At 51.7% G+C, this 22,676-nt stretch overlaps 8 protein-coding genes across 8 annotated transcripts; 6 read left to right on the top strand and 2 right to left on the bottom strand.

The window, feature by feature from the left end:
* Window positions 1-663: 663 nt before the first annotated feature.
* An09g00580 (uncharacterized protein) lies at window positions 664-3,180 on the top strand (the record flags this gene model as incomplete). The annotated part of the gene is made up of 3 exons (XM_001393345.3): window positions 664-1,230; window positions 1,283-2,938; window positions 3,007-3,180. The coding sequence occupies 3 exons, from the start codon at window positions 664-666 to the stop codon at window positions 3,178-3,180; spliced, it is 2,397 nt and encodes a 798-aa protein (XP_001393382.1).
* A 934-nt stretch (window positions 3,181-4,114) lies between these two features.
* An09g00590 (uncharacterized protein) lies at window positions 4,115-5,329 on the top strand (the record flags this gene model as incomplete). The annotated part of the gene is made up of 1 exon (XM_001393346.3): window positions 4,115-5,329. The coding sequence occupies one exon, from the start codon at window positions 4,115-4,117 to the stop codon at window positions 5,327-5,329; it is 1,215 nt and encodes a 404-aa protein (XP_001393383.1).
* A 482-nt stretch (window positions 5,330-5,811) lies between these two features.
* Window positions 5,812-6,753, top strand: An09g00600 (uncharacterized protein; the record flags this gene model as incomplete). The annotated part of the gene is made up of 1 exon (XM_001393347.1): window positions 5,812-6,753. The coding sequence occupies one exon, from the start codon at window positions 5,812-5,814 to the stop codon at window positions 6,751-6,753; it is 942 nt and encodes a 313-aa protein (XP_001393384.1).
* A 719-nt stretch (window positions 6,754-7,472) lies between these two features.
* On the bottom strand, window positions 7,473-7,985 carry An09g00610 (uncharacterized protein; the record flags this gene model as incomplete). Its single annotated transcript, XM_059749552.1, has 1 exon — window positions 7,473-7,985. The coding sequence occupies one exon, from the start codon at window positions 7,983-7,985 to the stop codon at window positions 7,473-7,475; it is 513 nt and encodes a 170-aa protein (XP_059606693.1).
* A 1,091-nt stretch (window positions 7,986-9,076) lies between these two features.
* An09g00620 (uncharacterized protein) lies at window positions 9,077-10,036 on the top strand (the record flags this gene model as incomplete). The annotated part of the gene is made up of 3 exons (XM_001393349.3): window positions 9,077-9,515; window positions 9,575-9,927; window positions 9,977-10,036. 3 exons carry the CDS (start codon window positions 9,077-9,079, stop codon window positions 10,034-10,036), a joined length of 852 nt encoding a protein of 283 aa, XP_001393386.3.
* A 1,679-nt stretch (window positions 10,037-11,715) lies between these two features.
* On the bottom strand, window positions 11,716-12,188 carry An09g00630 (uncharacterized protein; the record flags this gene model as incomplete). The annotated part of the gene is made up of 3 exons (XM_001393350.3): window positions 11,716-11,879; window positions 11,937-12,098; window positions 12,176-12,188. The coding sequence occupies 3 exons, from the start codon at window positions 12,186-12,188 to the stop codon at window positions 11,716-11,718; spliced, it is 339 nt and encodes a 112-aa protein (XP_001393387.1).
* Window positions 12,189-15,514: 3,326 nt separating this feature from the next.
* On the top strand, window positions 15,515-20,386 carry An09g00640 (uncharacterized protein; the record flags this gene model as incomplete). Its single annotated transcript, XM_059749553.1, has 4 exons — window positions 15,515-15,609; window positions 15,753-16,389; window positions 16,539-18,410; window positions 18,458-20,386. 4 exons carry the CDS (start codon window positions 15,515-15,517, stop codon window positions 20,384-20,386), a joined length of 4,533 nt encoding a protein of 1,510 aa, XP_059606694.1.
* Window positions 20,387-21,617: 1,231 nt separating this feature from the next.
* On the top strand, window positions 21,618-22,469 carry An09g00650 (uncharacterized protein; the record flags this gene model as incomplete). Its single annotated transcript, XM_001393352.3, has 3 exons — window positions 21,618-21,744; window positions 21,807-22,188; window positions 22,250-22,469. The coding sequence occupies 3 exons, from the start codon at window positions 21,618-21,620 to the stop codon at window positions 22,467-22,469; spliced, it is 729 nt and encodes a 242-aa protein (XP_001393389.1).
* Window positions 22,470-22,676: the final 207 nt, after the last annotated feature.

Here is a 22,676-nt window from a genome sequence, read left to right on the forward strand (position 1 = left end):
CCGATGATTTTCAGATTTTCAGGGTCCCCCATCTGGTCTTGGCCTGCTCAGGCAGCAATACGAGCCAAACGCGATTCGATACGAGGCTGAGGTAAGCAGATCCGCTGCAGCCTGGTGACTTACTGAAAGAAGTAGGCGGTGAACGGGTAAACAAAGAGAACCTGCACTCATGGTCTGTGTGGCTACCTGAAGAGTACCTCCAGTGGGGGAAAAGTGGAGAGAGACACAGAGTCTCGCTGTCAGGTTGTTGTGGTTCAAGATCCACCAGTCGAACCAGAAAGTAGACTAACAGCTGGAGAGGACCAGACAAGCAAAGCAGTGCTGGGGTGGATTGTCAGACTTGGCTGTAACTTGCGGATTCGTCCCATCGCCAATAATCTCCCCGTCTTACATTTCCTGCATCCACTTTCGACAGCCCCTGCTGCTCCTGCTGCTACTGCTGCTACCGCTGCACTGCATTCGCCTTGCACGCCTGTCAGCTTAGCCATAGTGTTGATGTGACCGTGGCCCAGTCACACTTACGAAACCTGCTGGTCTTTATTATTGTCTCCCCCTCACACGCCAACCTTAACCCCCATTCTCTCCTTGGACTGGTTCCCCTTGTGCGACTTTGTTTCCCCCATCGCCGACGCGAGCAACTCTTTGAACTTCTCTTTGCCAGCAATGAGTCCCGTGTCTGGCCAGATCTCCCCGCCCACCGAGCTGGCCGGGGACGCTTCCCTGACCCGCAAACGTCCCCGGCCCGTGGTCTCGTGCTTGCGCTGTCGCAAGAAGAAGCTCAAGTGCGACCGGGTCATGCCCTGCGAGAACTGCTCCAAAGCTGGTTGTGCCCCCGACTGTGTCTTCCATCCCAGTCCCGATGGCGTGGATAATGTGCCGGACCAGCCCAGTGCGAAGCGCATGCATCTGCCACCTGACTTCCCGTTCCCCTCCGATCCTCGGGGCGATCCGGCCAGCGCCAGGCTGCCTCCGCCGCCCGCCGCCATCGGCCTGCTGGAGGATCTCCAGCAACGCTTGCAGCGTGTTGAGGAGGTGCTCTCCTTGAAGCCGCTGACTCGTTCGTATGCTGGCTCCCTTAAGGATGTGGTGGCTCGCGATGCCAGTCCATCTGTCCGCCAGACCACTCCGTCGACCCATGCTCCCCCGTATCCCGGCACTTTGGTTGTCAAAGGAAAGGGCACACGATCACGTTACCATGGCCAGAACAACCGAACCACTCTCTTGCATCAGGTAAGTCCCCCTTCTAGATTTGTTGGTGGAATGCGTATCTGACCATGTGCAGTTCTCCGAAGCGCGAGAATTCATCGAACGCTGCACCAAGGATTCCGCCATTTTGGGGCTGGCCAAGGAAGTGCAATTTCTACAGAGCAAATCTAAGATGCCCATGAGCTCCCCCGAATCCATGCCCGATCTCGACTACTCTCCCGAGCTGCTGCAAATGCAGAGCTCCTTGCCGTCTAAAGCGGTCTGTGACCGACTCGTGAACCTGTACACCACCAACTTTGAACGCACCCTGCGCATGTTGCATGTCCCGTCTTTTCTCCGCCAGTATGCCGACTTCTGGGACGCTCCAGGCCCGGACGCGGAACGCTCCGCCACCTTCTTGCCGCAACTGACGGCCGTCCTGGCCGCCGCGCTGCCCCTGGAAGACCCCAGCTTCCGACTCGAGTATTCCTCTGTCTGGGAATACCTGCAGACGCCCGCCGTCAACCTCGTCCGCGTGTGGCTGCAGAAACTGGGGCGCAAGCAGCGCACGGAGCTGGTCTCGTTGCAGATCGAGGCACTCGTGTTGTTGGCGCGACGACTGCGGCTCGCCTCGCAGGAAGAGCTGTGGCGCGCCACCGGCACGCTGGTGCGGTCGGCCATGGTGGTGGGCCTGCATCTGGATCTGTCCGGGAATAAGCAGCTGTCACCGTTTCAGATCGAAGTGCGGCGCCGCTTGTGGATTACCATCGTAGAGATGGACCTGCAGACCTCTATCGCATCGGGTATGCCCGTGACCATCCCGGATCTGGATTTTGATCCGCTTATCCCGACCAATCTGAATGACACCGATTTCGATGAATCCACCACGGAGCTGCCGCCGGCGAAACCCCTGCACGAGTGGACGGATACCCTCGCGCAGGTCACGTTGGCCTCCTCGTTACCCCACCGCATCCGAGCCATGTCGATGGTGCGCACCTCGAGCCCGGGAATGGATCTGCGTGACATTGTCAAGCAGGGTCGGCGCCTGGAAGAATGCCTGCGCCAGATCCCTCCTCCGCTCAAGCTGGACCCGTCACCGATCCATGGGGAAACTCCCGGGCCAGCCCTGCTGTTGAACCGGGTGCTGCTGGACGTATACATGCGCCGGCCGTTGCTGTGCCTCTACCGGCCGATCGTCATGGGCGAGAGCCGCGAGGATCAGCTCTTCCTGGAGATCGAGCAAGCGTGTCTAGAGTCGTCGCTAGTGGTGTTGTCGTACCAGGATTACTTCGACCCGAACGTGGCGGACCTGGACGTCTTCAAATCGACCGCCTACTGGGACGTATTCCAGCTTTTCTGCAAGAATGACATCCCGTGGGCTGCGCTGAGCGTATGCGGCTATATGAAACTGTCCAACCAGCAACACTCGGGTGCCCCAACACCAATGGCACCCGCTCCCGCCTACTCGCCCAGTCAGCCGACGACTACCCATACCAAGGCCAGCCTTACACGCATTGTCGAGAATACCCTCGACGGGCTGACCCGCACGATCGGCGAAACCGGCAGCAACATCAAAGATGTGATGCTGCTGGCAGTGGTACTGCAATCGGTGCGGGCGCGGGGGTCCGCCGAGCTCAAGGAGCGGTGGATGCAGCAGGGGGCTGTGAAGGCGTTGTCGGCCTGTCGGCAGCATCTGTTGCCGTCTGTAGCGCAGCAATCGTTTGCGTTTAATTTGACGGATTTTGCACAGATGGTATGTCGTCCCCATTCCTTTACATTGTTCTTCTAGGAAGTGCCATCGATTATGCTAATCTACTCTAGCTTCAAACTACACAGCCTATCTTCCCCACTACCACGGACCCAGGCTACACGCCGTCCACGCAGCCCCAGCTGCCTGACTTCTTAGCGGAGTCTTCTGCTTTAGCAACAGAGTTCAACAACTTTCGCGGCGATCCATTTGCGTTTGAAGATGGATCGTTTGCATGGAATATGTAAATCCAGTGCCTGTATTATCATCAGTTTGTGGATAATGCGGCCTACGACGAATGACGCAGCGATATGCATTGCTTTGCAGTCACAGTCAGTTATGAGTATTTGGTTACAATCAGTTAATCGCTGATTTGGTTCTGAGCAAAAAAAGTCGGATGGTGTTTGGTGCTCCATAGATGATGCGGGATGGGTGGAATGTACATAGCGCCCTCCTTTCACTGTATTCAGTTGTTGACGAGACTTCTCGGTGTATTAGTTTAAATGTGTATTTACTTGATATCTTAGTGTACTTGTGTGTGAATGGATACCCCGGTGCAAATTGTCTGCATATTGAAGAGCTGTGCTGTGGTACATTTCCACCATAGACCATGTCTTCACGACCAACTACCCTGCATCAACACCACACCACCCCTGTCTATAATCAACAAGATAACTATCATCTGTATATACATCAGGCATGAACCGGCCATCTCCTCGGACAATTCCAAAGGGGTAACCCATCCCCAATACCCCGACGCCTATCGGATCCGGGCTCGGATCCGGACCGACCAGCTCAGCTCAGCTCAGCCTTCCGCCCGACGTCGATCATTCCATAGTAACCGACACTACCATCAGTCAGCCAACACTGTCACTGTCCGTGTAACACTTCCCCTATACTCCATTATGTGCTGGCATCGGACAGCTGGGTAATTCCGAGATGAGTCGGGCCACGGGGTTAAGGGGCGGAAACTTTGAAACTGGACGCCTTGTGAATGACGGCGAGGAATGTGGTATATAAGGAACCAAGTCCCGCTGTAGTCTTCGGTTCATCAGACTCAGCACAGCACAGCATCACAATATCACAGCATAGCAAGCACTTCTCTACACACATATCTACAGCATCTATAACATTACAGCACATTTCTGTACAGTTTACGTCTAATTATCTCCTGCAACCACCATGTCCACCCACGTCGCCATCATCGGCGCCGGCCTCTCCGGCCTGGCCCTAGCCCTCTCCCTGCACCAACAATCCATCCCCTGCACTCTCTACGAGGCCCGCTCCGCTCCACTGAACATCGGCGGAGCCATCATGCTCTCCCCCAACGCCCTCCGCATCCTCGACACCCTAGGCGTTTACTCCCGGATCCGCTCGGAAGCCTACGACTTCGACCACCTCTACTTCCGCTCTCCCGCCGACACTCCCCTGGACACATACGAGTTCGGCGGCGCCGCCAAATACGGCTACAGCGGGATGCGCATCTACCGCCACGTGCTGATCCGGGAACTCTCCGCCATGGTAGCGGAAGCCGGTGTGCCCATCCACTACCACAAGAAATTCAGCCGGGTGATCACGGAGACCGAATCATCCATCACCTGGGAATTCGAAGACGGGACCACCGAGACAGCTACCTGTCTCGTCGGCGCCGACGGCATCCACTCCAAGGTGCGGAAGTACCTGTACCCTGAGCTGGAACCGAAGTTCATGAGCGCCATGGCCGTCACGGCCGCCGTGCCGACGGCTCAACTCGCCGTTCCGGAGGGGTACAACATGCCAGTGACGATCATGAACAAGACGCACGGCGCGTTCGTGATCGCGCCGCAGCTACGGGATGGATCCGAGGTGTTGATTGGACGACAGAAGCGGTCCGCGCAGCTCGACCGGGAGGGATGGAATAAGCTGATGAACGACAAGGACTGGTGTGTGGATTTCCTGCGCGAGGGAGCGGACGAGTTCCCTGAGATTGTGCAGCGGGCTCTGTCGGATATCTCGGCGGAGAAGATCAACCTGTGGCCGTTTTATATGGTTCCGAAGTTGGACAAGTGGAGTTCGGAGCACTCGAGGGTGGTGATTCTGGGTGATGCGGCACATGCGATTCCGCCGTCTGCTGGGCAGGGGATTAATCAGGCGTTTGAGGATGTGTATACTTATGCGTTGATTCTGGCGAAGTGTGAGAAGGCTGGGTTGGAGCGGGCGCTGAAGATTTGGCAGCAGGGGAGACAGGAGAGGGTGGATAAGGTGTTGGCGTTGAATGCGCGGATTGATAAGCGGAGGATGCCGAAGCCTGCTGGGGGTGAGGAGAAGGAGGCTGAGGATGAGAAGCCGTTTGAGTTGGGGTGGTTGTATAAGCCGGACTTTGGGGCTATGGTGGAGGAGTGGTTGGCGAGGGAATGACTGCATGGCTGTGGGACTGGCAGTTGGAAGTATTGGGTGAAATTGGGTGCTATTTCGGGTGTTTTGGGCTTGTTGATGATGAAATTGAGAGCGTGATTGTGTTATTGTTCGCTTTCATGATGTTTATTGCTTGAAAAGTGTTTGGATGGTAATATAGGGTTTTAATGGCATTTGCTTGTTCTACTACGATTTACATCACTTGTCTATCAGACAAACGGGTAATTGCTCTTCCCTCTCGGTACCCTGCCAACTATACAGTAACAGACCGTCTTACTCCGCGATACGAGACATCAGCGCATACAATGAAATCAAGGAACATGACATCACTATATCACAACTCAGCAACGCGGTTCGCTTCTTCGGTTTGCCGTGGGTCCGAGACCGAGGCTGACAAATTCGCACAATCACGACCCGCTCGTCGACGACAATCACTATATATGGAGAGAGAAGAGACAATCTAAGAGTCACTCATCATAGCGACAATGGCTCCTGTCATCGTCTTCGGTCCAACTGGCGCGGTCGGCTCGGCCGCCGCGCGCACCGCCCAGCAGCTGGGAACCACAGTGTATCTCGCCATGCGCGACCCCACGAAACTCATTCCTGGTCTCAGTGTGGAGAAGGAACGCGAGGGAGGTTTCAAACGCGTTCAGGCCAATTTCTCGCAGCCAGATACCATCTCCACTGCGGTAGCACAGAGCAAAGCAAAACACGCCTTCATCTACACCGATCTGACCTCATCTGACCACATGCGATCAAGCTTCACCGCTCTTAAAGAGGCCGGTATCGAATCGGTCGTTCTGCTGAGCAGCTTCGGCATCCAGGAAGATGTTCGCAATGTGTCGCCTGAGGATCACATCGCCTATGTGCACGCGCAGGCCGAGATCTCCCTGCAGGAGGTTTTCGGAGAGAATGGGTATGTAGCGGTGCGGCCGGGCTTTTACGCGAGTAATACGCTCTGGTGGAAGGCTCCTATTCAAACTGGACACGTGAAGCTTGCTTGGCCAGCGGCACCTTTTGACTGGATTTCTCCGGAAGATATTGGAAGCGTTTGTGGCACGATCCTTGCCCGCAGGGCCCAGGGAATTGATTTGTCATTGACCGAGTCGTACGTCAATCTGGTTGGCGCGGAGCAGATGGGCGTTGGGGATGCCGTCAAGACCATCGGAAAAGTCCTTGGCAAAGAGGTCAACGTCACCGAGGTGGATGTTAATGTAGCCTTGGACAGTCTAGTGAATGAGTCCGGACTGCCCGAGCCGATCGCGCGATCAGTGCTAGGATTTTGCGAGAGCGCTACGACCGGCCAGTCCTTTATTGACAGTCCCCGGTATGGTCCTGCAGTTGGCAATATTGAAAAGTACCTTGGCCGGCCAGCGACAAGGTTGCATGAGTGGGTAGAGGTGAACCGAGAGAAGTTCAGTGCTTGAGATCTGCTTTGCTACCTTTCTGGGCAAGCTTCCAACAAAACATCTCTTAGTAGAATAGCTGCGGAACAGTGTCATTAATTTCAATAGCAATCTTCACATTTCCCAAGAGATTCTCCGTTTGGCTCATATCTATCTGGTAAGCTGGTAGCTTCGAATGCATATTGCGTCGGTCGCATTCTGCCGAGGTCATACAATCTCCCTTGAAACTGAAATGAGCTTCTGGACACATGGTACACAGACGGCAGTATAACATTCTATATAAGATAGGCGCTACCATGTATGAAACGGTAGCCTTTTTCAAAGCATCAATATAAAGGCGAGACAAGCAGCACCTTTGCTAACATACCAGGAAATAAACAGATCCATGCTTTCCACCAGGAGCCAGTGGGTGAATAACAAGAAAAGAAAGAAAACAGAACTAGGTGTGCTTTGAGAGAGCGAACAGTGGTCAGCCTGTTTCCATAGCTATTTGGTTGACACTTATCAGAGCTATACGGGCCACCTCTAAATTTACAGCTTGTTGTGTCTATGTGGCTCGCATGATGAATAGAGCCGAAGGGGTAAATCCGTGCGTAAGGATAGGAAACGAGTGGATTTTAACGATAGAGGAATGTCTGACAATCCGCACATGTAGTTCTACCGTGCTAGAAGCCAACCCCATTCACTCTAAATCGAGTCACCAGCAGACCTCAGCGACTCAGTATGTAGATAATTCCCCTTCATTTGATCCGTTCCAAGGTAAAATACAAACAGTCTTCGTCCTGGCTAGATTTGTCATGATCAAGGCTTTCCATCACCCCAATGACTGTATTCTCATCAACATAGCGAAAATGGTCAATAACTGGTCGTTGATTATAGACCATTGCGGCGGATACAGTGTCGTTACATTTGATTTCGCGAATCTTGACAATCAGCCTCTGATAATACAAGGGAAATAAAGGACAACGTACCCGCGCACCACCCCAATTGGGGTTACAAAAGCGACAGCCATTGTCGTCGAGGCACACCATGGGCTCAACCTGGTCGACTCCATAGAAATTCTTCCCAGCCCATTTGACACTGTGAAGGACCCCCACAAGCTTATTGCCCGTCAGGACAGCAAGGCCCTGCCATTCACCTAGCATGAAGCCTGGGTGAACAGGAGGTCTCTCGTCGAAATAAGTCTTGACCTCAGCAGGGCTGATGGCCTCTTTTGCGCGGACGCGTTCGATAACACTGCACGGTACGAACATCAGTGCTGGGGTACAGATAAGTTCACGCTGTATAGATTTACCTAGGCATGATGTCTGATTGTTGGAAACAAAGGAAGAATACCTTTGTAGCGTGGTTAATGAAGAACCTTGCAAGTTTGGAGAAGGTCTGGGTAGGTTATTTGTACGTCCAGTCCTCGTAAGTAACATGAGAATTATCCCGGCTAATTTCTTGATCTTGGTGTGTGTAACATACAAGCGATCAGAAACTGTTGCTAGCTCAATTTGGATGATGAATCTCGCAGATCTCGCAAATCATGGAAGAAAGTGATGTTTCCATGATGCGTGTGACGCACCAAGGATAGAATGGTTATGAATACCGTCATCAAGAATATCCCTTACCGGTGTCTGTCAGCTGGGACAGTCCTTGCTTCGCTGCAATGGACGGCATGCGGGCAACATGTAGGGAACTGTATAAGGCGGGATCACCATGGGACTCTAAAAGGCCAGTGGGTCTGCCCGCACGCAGTCTGTGGATGTCCAAATGTCGTTCGGTCCGTCCATGACATTATGCCGAGATAGCTCGAGCCTTTCGCGGCATGAGCAGCAAGTGACTCCCTAGATGACATGCAGAGCTAGAGAATTAGCAGCGTAAAACACAAAGAAAGGTCAGTTATTCTCCCCCAGCAGAATGCAGTAGTGCGGAAGAGCAACACAAGGCTTGCTGATTAAGCTGTATCGTCGCACTAATATGGAATCTTTTAGCCTCGCGTGCTCAGAGAGACTATCACCGACAGACTATGATTCAGTGTCAGTCACAAGTATGGCGTGAAACTGACTTTCAGAACAAAGAAATAAAAGGGTCGAGATATAGCCGAGATGCAGCCTCCGACAGGGATGTCCATCCTGGCCCATCTCCCGGATTGACTAAATTAGAATAGCTTCTCATCCAACCTGTCAAATTTCAGCTGCGCTGGACGATCACATACGCTACTGCCTGGCCATCACAGACTAAAAGCTCCTCAAAGAGTTCAGACTCTGCCCCGGCCTGTCAATCGGGCGCATATAAAGCCAGCTCACCGTGGGTTACTCCCGCTGTGATTAAAGGAAAACTTGTATGAGCTTGGGCCACCATGGCACCCCTCCAGACTGTCTTGATCACCGGCTGCTCCGCCAACGGCATCGGATCGGCCCTGGCCGTCGCGCTCGCCAATCAAGGCCACCACGTCTTCGCCACTGCGCGCTCACCATCCAAGATTCCGTCGTCTCTTACCACTTTGTCCAATGTCACCCCTCTCCAGCTCGATGTCACGTCGTCAGAGTCTGTAGCTGCTGCCGTTAAGGCAGTCGAGCAGCATGGAACAGGCCTAGATATTCTCATTAACAATGCGGGCTCCGGTTACACCATGCCGCTGCTGGACGTCGACCTCACCCAAGCCCAGCAGGTCTACGAGACCAACATCTGGGGTCCGCTGCGTCTTATCCAAGCACTAGCACCATTGCTAATATCCCGCGGTGGACGTGTCGTCAACATAAGCAGCGTGGGTGCAGTAGTCCCCACGCCATGGATCGGTACATCAGTCCTCTTCCTCCCGGTCGGCATGCAGTGTCACATTAACAACGTGATACAGGCATTTACTCATCATCGAAATCCGCCTTGAGCAATCTCTCCGAGACCCTCCGTCTCGAACTAGCGCCACTAGGTGTATCCGTGGCCACGCTCATGATCGGCACCGTCACGACGCCGTTTCATGCAAACGAGCCCCGATTCACCCTCCCACCAAACTCTCGATATGCGGCTATCGCAGAGACCATCTCCCGCTGGGCGTCAGGTGAGGCAAGTCCCAAGGGATGCTCGGCCCAAGAGCTGGCGGATTTGATCCTGCCTGATGTACTGGGTACGACAGGACATGGCATGTTCTGGCGCGGGCCGAATAGTGGCGCGGTGAAATTTGTGTCTCAATGGGTGCCTGGGTGGTTGGCTGTGAGTTTGTCCACACCTACCGAGGGTATTATTGCTAATGTTGGAATAGGATCGCATGATGAGCACTGGTCAGGGATTGGATGAGCTCGCGGCGAGTCAGTCAAAGTAAATGGTGGGCCTGGTTCGCATATCGGTTTGGCTATTTGTAAAAATATAGAAAGTAATTGCAGACCATTGGTACTCGCCATTTGGCCAGCTTCATTCTTCTTTTTAAGGGGCCCCTCGGCCAAGCTGTGACCCACGTAAAGTGCCTAAGGTGTCTCGTATGAATTCCGACCGTCAAGCATCAACTGCCTTGGGAGGATATATAGAGGTAGAGAGTATTCCTTATTGAGCCTCACCAACTGCAAGAAAACATCAGTCATATTTATGAACAATCAGCTGTCATTATAACAAAGCCTTCCAAAAGCAGCGCTGGAGAGTACTGTCCGTAGACTACAAATTCATAGTGGGATGGTGGCAGGCACCGACCATTTCTGCCACCTCGCCATGAGGGCGGTCAAAAATCATACAGAATCCGCAAAGAGTTCTCTGGGACTTGTATGTTCTTAAATCCGCTTAAATCCGTGGTTTTTTCGGCGAGGTCGACTAGGTTCTGCCGCTTGGAGCGGTGTAGTGAGCGGTCAGGGACACGTTTTCTGCCAGTATGTTGATGCGGGCGGTCACAGTTCGTACAGTTTCCAGGGTGAGTTCTCTGGAAACTGTATGTTCTTAAATCCGCTTAAATCCGATGTTTTTCGAGCGAGGTTCGCTAGGTTCTGCCGCTTCAAGCGGTCAACAAAGCGGTAGGTCCCGTGATGGCAGAATGAGCTCTTTTTGCAGCTGCGGTTCCGGCGCATGTTTTTATTAGGCACGTGATGAGTACACGACTGCTTTTTGGCTTACTAGTTGTACTGACAGTTTGCACCAATTGTTACAGATTCTGGAATAATTTCAGTGGGTATGATGATGATCAGTTGTTCAGAATATGTGTTTTAGGACGGTCTACTAGCTAATGAGTTCCCTCAAGCTTGTAAGTTCAGTTCGGATCATCTGGACAACTGCGAATATATATAACAGGTTGGCACAAACAACAACTACTATTAGCCTGAACGAATTGAACACGAAAGTCTATGACAACTAAGGCCACGATTACTATTCCTAATCCAAGGTTCAGCTTCAATGTTTAACTGTATCCCAGAATCAATCTGCAGTGCCTACTACCCCTCCTTCTTCCTTGGGCCATCCGCAGCCAAATCAGACGAATGAGCCAGATGTTGTCGGAATGGCGCGGTCGGTGCTAGTGCTAGTGTTATCGGCACTGCGAATCCAATCGCGGCGGTCTTCGTCGGAACTACATATCCGGAAAAACAAAACACCCTGGAAGATGGAGCAGGGGTATTGACAAGGATATTGTTCAGGGTTACCTAAAGACAACTACCATTGACCTGGAGGTGCATAAGATCTGATGATACTCTGGTATTGATGTCTAAAGCTATTCCCAAGTTCGGTGAGCTGCAGTAGTCGATGACGACGGAGTGCAGCCCGTGTTAAGCCACTGATGCCCCTCCTTCGAGCTCCTGAAGGCAAAAACTAGCTTGTGATCGTCGACTGCCACGTTGCAGAGTACCCCTCATGGGAAATGCTATCTACTCGTACTGACCTTGGAAACTACGCATGCATACTGTGTTTACGATGGATCGCGAAGATATGTTGTGTGTTGTTCATTGTGGTATATTTCTATTTCATGTCATACACACTACCGTACATCATAAACAGATAGGTGTGCCTCGTTCATATTCCAATCGCTTAGAAGTCCTGGGCGGAGGCCTCCTCGAGCTGCTTGCGAGCATGGTACTTGGCCTGCTCACGGTCGACGAAGTCAAGACCCTTGGACTCAATCTCGCGGTCGATAAAGGCACCAGCAAGACCGGCGAGGATCTCCTTGGCCTGGGCGTGGTTGTCGGGCTTGCCTGAGAGGAATTTAGTATCTCGTATCGAATGGGGACAGGCGAGGTGTTGGAACGTACCGTTCTTGGCCTGGTGCTCCTCGTAGGCCTTCATGGCCTCGTAGGCAGCGGCACCACCGATGACCTGGTGGCTGAACTTGGCCTTGTGCTCCTCGGTGACCTCGGTGCCGACCTCAAAGTTCTCAAGCTCCTTGTGGGCCCGACCCTCGTCGCTGTCTCTGTCTGAGAAGTGGAAACACCTCGTGTCAGCTAGAAGGGCACAAAGACAAGACTGAGGTTCATCTCAGGGAATTACTCACCGAACCAACCCATGATTGCTGAAGTGTAGTAGTGAAGTGTGGAGGACTAGGATAAATTGTTTGTGGATGAGGAAAGAGAAGAGTTATCAGGGAAGGGGAGGGAGGGGTTGATATAGGTTGAGATGGCTCTCCCCTGGGACCCTCTCTTCCCCTGATGGAGGGGTAAATGATATCATCGTCATGGCCGACAGAGATCTCGGTCTGGTTGGAGCTGTGAGGGGCTTGTTGGGGGCACCCAAAGAGGCAATGGAGGGGCAGCGCGTGGTATACTGAGGATTCAGTGGGTGGATGATGGTGGGGACACCGACTGGACCGGGTTTCTTGTCAGGCAATGATTGGGCGCAACGCGGAAGCTAAGTCGCAACAAGCTCCAGTGGGATTCCTTCTGAGCCTTGGGTGGCTGCCAGTGTTCTGGTTGCCCGGTGATGGTGGGTTTCGGCAGCCATTCGTGTTGCCAATACGCGAGAATCCCACTCGACTATCATCGCCTACTGAAGTCCACTAGTTGATATAGTGCTGCTATATCGGGTCTGGGCGAGATGACGGGACCTCTGAATGGCCGCTGCCCCACCGCATCAGCCACTTGATTCATTGCATTTACTGTCCTCTGTCAGCGTGAGGCGCTGTTCTCAGACAAAGGAAGCGAGCATCACCCCAATAGTCTCACCCATTAACTCCGTAGCTTCTAGCCGTCTGACACTTATCTTTCCCACTGAACCGAGACTAGCTTTTTACACACGGTCGCTTCACTTACGTGATTGCCCGGTCCATAAGGTGACACTAAACAGTGTGACAGCCTTTTGTGGGAGAAACGAAGATCTGTCTGCCGATTGCTCGAACAGCCGCCTGTATCTGTACGCTGCCACGATGCAGCGAGAGTAGCAGTGGCACAGCCACATCATCTGCAGACGAGCCAAAACCGAAAGGAGCCATCTAGCGCCAGATGGGTGATGACAACCGGATCCACTCAACCGACTCAGGGGTATGCTTTACCCTTTGACTTCGGACCCTCACCGCAAAGGTGCGATGCTATTTCCCTCATGGCCGCAGTGGGGGTCTCGCCCCAATTGCGAGCAATGATGCCATTACTTAGCCCGTTTGGCGTAGCTTCGTAAGTGGGTGGCGCCAGTTTTCCCCTCGATGGTCTGAGATAGACAAGCGGTCGCCTCCGCCAGGATGTCTTATCACATCCGAATTGTAGACTGATATGAAACGGGCGAAGGCAGAGGGGAGGATCGGCAATGAATAGGGCGTTGAGACGTGGGAGAGATCTGCAGCAATAACATGGGCGAATTAAATTGCCGGACGATGGCCGTTTCGGAGCCGCTGAGCCAATCCAATTGACCGAAGCTAGCTAAATATTGGGTACTGAGCACAAAGTTCCGATGGTCTCCATCCCAAATCGCTCGAATGCAGACTCTCTCCAATTCCGCACGTTAGTATCCACCAGACGGAAAAATAATGGGAGCGGTGTACCAATCAGGATACTGTGGCTGGTGAAGTCCGAGACCCGGCAAAAATGCTATAGCCCCAAGCCCCCAAAATCTTACACCGCCACTCTCTCTGCCGTCATCGCATATCCTCTCGTAGGTTGTAAGGCCAGCAGAATCATACGGCGAGGAGTGCGTGAACAGCGATTGCAAGACGGCATTCCAGGTCGGGAATATTTATGACATAGATTTGGAGGGAATTGGACACTGTTGTGTGGGAATCACTCGAAGCGTGGCCATAGTGGCGATTTCCAACCGGATAGCCTCAACTGTTTTGCGATCCCCACAGCCATCCGGGGATCATCGCCAGCTTGTCCTCTTTGATGAGGGGTGAGATGATAGTATGATCATTATGAGTGGGTTAAGTCCATTCTGTCTCATATCGGTGTCAGACTGCGCGGGCAGCGGCCTGGGCCAATACCCGTAAACATCCCGTCCGTCGACGAAGTGCTTGTGGTTAGAATTGCATAGTCCTCGATCTCTTGCTTAAATGCCAGCATCAAGATTGATTAAGGTCCATCGAAGCATCCAGGTTCTCGACATGGAGAGACAACCTAATCAATTCATCAAGTAGGTAGCTACGTACCAGGGATTATTTTTTTGTTGATGGTACCGGATTGCTGGCTGTCATTTATCATGTTATGAGGGACGACAAGCTCAGCTGCGGCATGATGTGGGTACACCTTGTGGATTTCCAGGTGGCCAGATTGATTGAAGGAGATCATCAGGGTGGAGTAGTCGGTCCTGCGACCTCCGGTACAAGCAGAAGATGTGGAAGCTGCGTCAGCTAACAAGCATTCCGCGGCAATGCACTTCGTAAAGATCTGATTTCTGAAGTAGATGAATGTAACCTGGTCGCAGCATGACGGCCATGCAGATCTTGAAAAGGAAGGTGTCCGACCGGCGGGACGGTCGGGACTGCGAGTTAGGATGTCATCTTCCATGAGTCTCTTCTGCATTTGACGATAAGAAACATTTGTAGAAATGAAGAGATCATGTCTGTCTGAACAGAAGCTTCGGTCGACAACCTATCGTTGCTAGACGTCGACAACAGACTCCGTGTCTTTATCAAAACCGACATCGGGAGCTATTCACCAAAGCCGGTCAGCAGATCTTGGTTTATTTTGAGTCCTGTCACCTCACCGTTCCAGAGAAATCCTCAAGAATTAATGATTACCAACTTTCAGGACTGATTGGGAGCTTGACTCTACAAGCATCATGCATGCTATTCCCCAAATTCAAAGGCTGGTCTACTAATGATACTCATGCATGCACACACCACTGAGTACCGCCCGGCGGCAGTATCCGGCGCCACTCCGAATTTGGTTGCTTGCCTGAGGTTCCTATTTGATGCTGCGCCTTAAACAGTGGACTGAAGGACTGACTTTTCTAAATTCCATCGATATTGACGTTCAAAGAAACCATACACTAAGCGGCTGGCCCAAAATTTACGGAGGTTCTTTGGAATGCCATTGACAAGGCAGGTCCCTTCAACTCTACGCGTCTGAGAATTTTTTCAGGCATCCGTTCCGTATGACAATATTCACACTGGGTAATCCGAACCCGAGGACCACTCACGAACACGATTCCAACTTCCATTCGTCTTATAATTTGATGCTACATGATTACTGAGTTGTATTTCCATTGTGGTGCTTGACAGGTGGCTTGGGGTGTGATCAGCCTATGCGCTGGCAGCTCGGAACGAACAATCACAAAGGGCTAGTTGGTATAACTAGCCCGACAGGCGCAAGAATATCGATCCTTAAAAAATATACTGAAAGAAATCGGGCAAATGGAGGAGTGACTGTATTACTCCATTGTTTGTAACTTACTACAAAAGCCTGGAGATATGCAGGGTGTTGTAACAGCGTACGAGTTCAGTTCACCTAGCGAATACGCTGCGAATTGGGCGCTTAGCTGTAGAGTGTGGCATCAGGAACAGGAGTAACGGTAACTATATTTATCTTGGACAGTTGACCAATAATACCTGCAATGGCTTCATCGCTTTATGAATCAATCTCCCTCCAACAAGGATGATGGCTAGTTACCCCGCTACTCAGCCGCGCGCTATCTCGGCGCGTAGTGAGGCTGCGCAGCTCAAGGCTCACCTTTATCCATGGCTTCAAATACATTGAGTCTGGACTTTCCATTCAGACCGGACCGCGAAATACTCGCAAAATCACAGTGAGCACATGTCAACCCGATTCCGGACACGAAAACACCAATATGAAACGCTACTCCAAGAAGATTTTGCGGAAATTTAAGGGTAGAGAAGATGATAAAACATTATCCGCGGTCTCTTCCGTGGCCCTCAATGACTCTCGTGGCGCTCAAAATTCTGGAGAATCCTTAGCCACAACGCAGCAAATAGTGGATGCGAGAAAAACCGACTTGTGGCAGATCGCTTACGAGGACCTAAGTCCAGCCGACAAAGGGGTGCTTGCAGACACTCAGCAAGCTGGACGACCGTCTCTTCACCGTAGCAAGACTTTGGAGGTAGTAGACGACGTTATCGAGGCGACGAAGAAGCAGTATGAAGAGTATCAGAAGGGGGGCTTGAAGATCAGGAAGGGAGCAGATAAAGACGCCATCAACGTTCGTGATATTGCACACAAAATCCTGAACGCTACACTATCGTTCAGAGGAATCGCAAATGTGCTCGTGGGTGGCGATCAGACTGGCACTGCATCCATTGCTTGGGGAATTGTGTTGCTCGGATTGACCGTATGTGCCTTGCCGGAAGCCCACAGATTTCGAATGCTAAATGAATCCATCAATAGATCACGTATAATCATCATCAGATACGCAAGGCTCAATTTCAATCGGCTGAATTTTTGACAGACGTCCTAACACGTTGTGCTTTCATTGAGAAGGAGCACTACCACGATAGCCGATATGAAACGCAGGACAAGGTTGAAGTTGCCATTGTCCAAGTCTACAAAGGTATCCTAAGCTATACAGCGCAAGTATACAGGATGCAACGAGCCAATGTGGGGGAGAGGTTATTGGAGAGTCTTTTGCCAGTGACAAACCACCCACTCAAAGAAATTGAAGCAGCAATAAGAGGCGACGAGGCAAGGCTGCGCCAATGGGTCAGGCACGATGAGCATTTGCAGAGTCGAGCAAAGGCCGAAGAACTGCTTGGCCGGATAGACGAGTTCATCGTACTGCTGAAGAACCTGCACCGGAAATTCGATCTCTATAATCTCCCGGATGCCGAAGGAGCTTCATTTGATTCATATCAAAACCAACACGAGGAGGCATGTCTTCCTGGCACAAGGGAGGAACTCCTTCAACAAGTCAGTGAGTGGGGGAGTTGCTCAGATGGCCCTTGCATCTTCTGGTTAAATGGAATGGCAGGGACTGGAAAGTCAACAATCTCACGTTCATTGGCCCAACGTTTCCGGAACAAGGGGCAGCTTGGAGCGACATACTTCTTCAAAAGGGGTGAGGGTGACCGCGGGCATGCGAAGAGATTTGTTTCCACAATTACGAGACAACTGATTGCCGCGATCCCCGATCTCGCAGTTGGCGTCTCAAAGGCTATCGAGGAAGATCCAGACATATCAAGGCGGGGTTTCAGAATTCAGTTTGAAAAGCTTCTTCTCGAGCCCTTGGGTGAACTGGAGGACAGTCAAAAGCCGAGGAGATTCGTGATTGTGGTCGATGCACTGGATGAATGCGAAGAAGAGCAGGACATAAGCCTTCTCCTGCAGCTATTTCCTCGTATCCAGGAGTCGAAGTCTGTTCAATTGCGGGCTTTCATAACCAGCCGCCCGGAATTACCAGTACAGCTCGGCTTTCAGGAGGACACAGTCAAAGACAGCCACCGGGATCTAGTTCTTCATAAGGTCCCCAAGCAAGTGGTTGAGAATGACATATCCCTCTTTTTGAGACACAAGCTGAGCGTGATTCGGAAATCCCGGTCACTGCCACCGGATTGGCCTGGGGACGGTGACTTCCGAGCATTGGTCGAGATGTCAGTCCCATTGTTCATCTTCGCAGCCACCGTGTGCCGTGTATTTCAAGACCATGACTTGGACCCTGTACAGAGCCTATCTGAGATCCTGGAATTCCAAAATGAAGAGTCTAAGCTGGATGGAACGTATCTCCCGGTACTACAGAGGCTCCAGACCCACAGTGGAAAGCGAAAACAGATGATCGTGGAAGAATTTCGTGAAGTGGTGGGCACAGTTGTCATACTCGAGTCCCCTCTCTCGGTCACTTCGCTTTCAGAAATCCTCGGTATTCCAAAGAGAGTGATCAACATTCGCTTAAGTCGGCTTCATGCGGTGCTGAATATTCCGGATGACGATGCTATGCCAGTGGGCCTATTCCACCTATCATTCCGAGACTTCCTCCTTGATCCGGAGACTCCTGAAAAAACTGATTTCTGGATCAACGGGGCCCAGACGCATCAACGGCTAGCTATGAAGTGCCTTCATGTTATGCAGCGAAAGCTGAAGAAAAACATATGCAATTTGCCATGCGAAGGATTTGAGCGATGTGATATCAACACTCAATCGATTGGCCAGCCTGTCAGCCATTATATTCCACCAGAGTTAGAGTATGCCTGCCGATACTGGACACTGCATCTAGCAAACTGTGAAAGCCCAGAGACTGTCCTACAGAATATTCACGCGTTTCTCCTAGAGCATTTTCTTCATTGGGCAGAAGTAATGTGTGTTCTAGGCTATGCATCTGAGATTGTGGGAGATATACAGATGTTGCGGTCACTAATCAAGGTAGGCTTGAAATTGAAGATTTCCTATAACATTGCTCACAACTATAGGATCAGGAAGACTCTGCGATATCCAGGTTTCTGTACGATGCCTTACGATTCATCTTGAAGTGTCGACGCATAGCTGATATAGCGCCACTTCAGCTATATTGTTCAGGGTTGATATTCGCGCCATCACATTCAATTATCAGACGAACGTTCGAAATGCCTGAATGGATAAGCAGGTTGCCAGAGGTGGAGGAATCGTGGAGCGCTGAGCTGGAAAGCATTGAGGGCCATAAAGATATTGCTGTTCGGGCAGTTGCCTTTTCCCCAGATGGGCGATGGCTGGCATCTGGCTCCCAGGATAGAACTGTTAAGATATGGGATGCGGTCACCAGTACTTTGCAGCAGACTCTCAAGGGCCACACAGACAGCGTTATATCTATATCCATCTCTCCAGACGGGCGACGACTGGCATCTGCGTCCATGGACCGCACTGTAAAGGTTTGGGACCTGATGACGAGCACACATCAGACTTTGAATGGTCATGAAAGCTACATCTACGGGGTAGCTTTCTCACCGGATGGGCGATTGTTGGCATCAGGCTCCTACGATAAGACTGCCAGAATCTGGGATTTAACTACCGGTACTCATCAAACTTTGATGGGCCATGATGACTATGTCTACTCAGTATCTTTTTCGGCTGATGGACGTCGTCTGGCATCCGGTGCCAAAGACAAGACGGTTAAAATATGGGATGTAGCGACTGGAGCGCTACAGGATACAATCCAAACCGATTTGCATATAGAATCGGCTGTCTTACTACCAGATGGACGACTGGCAGTTGGGGATAGGCTGATCAAGATTTGGGACCTAGCAACCGGCACCATGCAGCAGACACTCGGAACCAAAAACTTCTCCGCTCCAAAAGTGGCATCTTCGCAAGATGGACGATTACTGGCGTGTACTAGTGGAAGTAATATCATTGTTTGGAACATGTCCACCCAAACTCTGCACCAGATCTGTGAGGGCCATCGCAATCAAGTTTGGGCTGTGGCTATCTCACCCGATGGGCGACGTTTAGCCTCAGGAAGCCAGGATGCGACCATAAAAATCTGGGACCTAGACGCCCCGTTTTATGAACCACCGTTTCGTGAACGGGAGCGTACGGCTGAAAGCCATGGCCTGATAACTTCTATGGTATTCTCGCCAGATGGAAAATGGCTGGTATCTGGCGGGGGTGACGACACCGAATCAGTCAAGATCTGGGATTTGGAGACCAAGTTATGGGGATCGGCAAACGATGCGCTGCACCAGACGCTGAAGGGCCACCGACATTTCATCCATTGGCTATCTTTCTCGCCGGATATGCGACAGTTGGCTTCTTCCTCTGCCGATCGCACCATCAAGATTTGGGATACGGCCACAGGGTCTTTGCAGCATACCCTGGAGGGACATGAATGGGGAGTTAACATCGCTGTATTCTCACCAGATGGTCGACGGCTGGCATCTGGTGCTGACGATAAAACCTTTAGGCTGTGGGACCCGGCAACAGGGACCTTACAGCATATACTCAAGCACCCTACGTGGCTTTGTAGGTCGGTGGCTTTTTCTGCAGACGGGCGCTGGCTAGCCACTGGCTTGGACCGCATAATCAGGATTTGGGACCCTGATACTGGCACCTTGCAACATACTATCGACACGCAAAAACACATCCACAACCTTGCATTCTCTAGCGATGGAAATTCTATAGAGACTAACCACGGGGTGTACGATCTACCACCTTTGTTCCACAGTGCTCCTCTCGATCCCGCCCCCGAATTAGATTTGCGCGTGGAAAATCGCGAATGGGTGACTCTACATGGCAAGAGAATACTTTGGCTACCCACTGACTATCGTGTAAGGCGCATGATTATAAGAGATGGAGTACTTGCTATAGGACATGGGATGATGGGTGCGAAGCGAAGATCCATCACCCTCTTTAAATTCCGTCAGTGAGTTGTGGCCAAGTGGTGTGTTTGTTTGTATTTGCTTTCTGGGTACCGCGCCTGAAATGGGCATACATAGCAGTTTCGTTAGCTAAGGACGTAAAATGTATACTTGTGGGTGTTGATTTCACTAGCCTTACAATCGCGTGGCCGCCAGGTCGTGACATTGTGCTTATTAGAAAACCCCTTGCGTGGTGGTTCGTACTCACCACCAGCAATCTAATTCAATCTATTTTGATATGAAACTACCACCAATCATGGGTTCTGTGCGGCCACGAGGGTGTCGGCCGAATCCCCACCAGAGTGGAATGTGCCAATTAGGGCGCACGGGGATGAGGGTGGCTCTATCCGCCAGACTCCGGCGGGAAACCGGCCGGCCGCCCTAAAATGTCTATTATAAACATCTTGGTCCACCGCGACCAAACCTGCCTCTCAAAACTCACAATGGCTTGGTAAGTGCGGAGCGATGTGTAAGCGCGACCGCTTCATTGGATGGCCTAAGATCTCACCCATCGAAGTGGTCCACAAAGAGTCCTCCCCGTCGGAGACACGCGACGATGGCATGATTTGAGGCAGATACAATAGCATGCTTTTCATTGTGCACCGAGAAAAAATTGTCGGATCCTCAGCGGTTGCAGTCACAGAAGATCGACAAAGAAGACCAATTGCAGAAGTTGATCTCTTAATCAGACAGGTTCGTCGCACCGCGGGGCTGGTATGGTGTTGGGGCTGACAGCCTCGGATGGAGACAGCGAGCTGAGGCCAAGACGATCCATCGATCCAGTGGTTCCCACGAGGACCCAATGCAGTGTAACCATGCACAACAATGGCCCCTCTGTTCTGGTCAATGCATTCCAGACCCCTCCCATCTGTCTTTTGCCTCCTGCTCATGGAACGGCCACCAACACCGGGCGCAAGTCTAAACCAACGCGATAACGAACGGCTGCAACCTGGCCGTTTTTGTAACCGGTCTAGATAGACCATGTGCGCTATCCTCAACACTAAAACAGACTTTATGCCGGCTGACACCCCCACTGCTAGGCAAAATTTAGTGCAATCCAATTGTCTCAGTGGCTTCAGAAAAACCGAGGCCATCATTATAGGCCACGTCTCCTGAGAAGCGGAGACTGACAAGAGTCTAGCCTGGGGCAGAGGATATATAGCCTGGCTACTTACCCCCGTCGGCTTTTCACTCAACATCCCTACACATACATACCCAGCATACCACTACACACACCACAATGGGCGACGCCGCAGGACTCCCCGACTACGTTCTGGAACCCAATGCGGTCCTCAACGACACGGACGCCGCCTGGCGTCACGGAGGCCCCCCGGACTACAGCAAGACCCGGGCCTACTACGAAGAGAGTACGCCTCCTACCGCATCCACGCAACCACCCCAGATCAGTGCTAACAATGAATACCAACAGCCAAGAAAATGACCCACGAAGCCGGCAGCCTTCCCTTCCTCGTCGAGAACCTGGTCAAGAACTGGGAAATCGAAGCCTCCTTCAAGACCAACCTCGCGGACTGGCGCACCATTGACCATGAGACATACCACTTCACATTGAACGGCGGGCCCCCGTTGAGCGGCGAGCACATGCTGAAAGTCGGCACGTATAATGCGCTCCTCACGCCGAGTGCGTACTACGATCCTGCCAATAATGATTTCGAAGCGAGCCACAAGTCGTTTAAGCGCATGATGCCTACGTTTGCGTGGGAGGTGCTGGAGGTATATAGTGGGCCGCCGGTGGTGGTGACTAAGTGGAGGCACTGGGGTGTGATGGCGAGGGATTATGTTGGATTTAACGAGTATGTTCAATACCTCTCCCTTTATTGATCTTGGTGTGGATGTGGGCTAATAATGGTATAGTAAGGGAGAAAAGGTCAAGATCGCCGCGCACGGCGGACCCATTGATATCCAAGGTATCGTGATCGCTAAGGTTAATGATGCGCTGAAGCTGCAGCGCATTGATGTGTGGTTCGATCCGCTGGAGATGTTCCGCCAGATTGCCAAGGATCACGAGCAGACCAAGGTGGAGGGCGAGGAGAAGACTGCGTCGGGGTGTCCGTTTGCGGGGGCAAAGGAGTAGATGGGATGTATGATGTAAACCTGAGGATATGTTAAGGATACGAATTTCTTTACAAGTTGATTCTGGTCATCAGTCTGATAATACGTAATACTTTGTAGGGTAGTCTCTTTTATTAAACTTGGATACTGGCTGGCTTGTTGCCACCCTCGGTGGGTTCACTGGTTATCTATTATGGGCAGTGCTTGTTACGCATAATCGGAGACTGTA

Source organism: Aspergillus niger (genome assembly GCF_000002855.4).
Source record: "Aspergillus niger supercontig An09".
Classification (NCBI taxonomy): Eukaryota; Fungi; Ascomycota; class Eurotiomycetes; order Eurotiales; family Aspergillaceae; genus Aspergillus; species Aspergillus niger.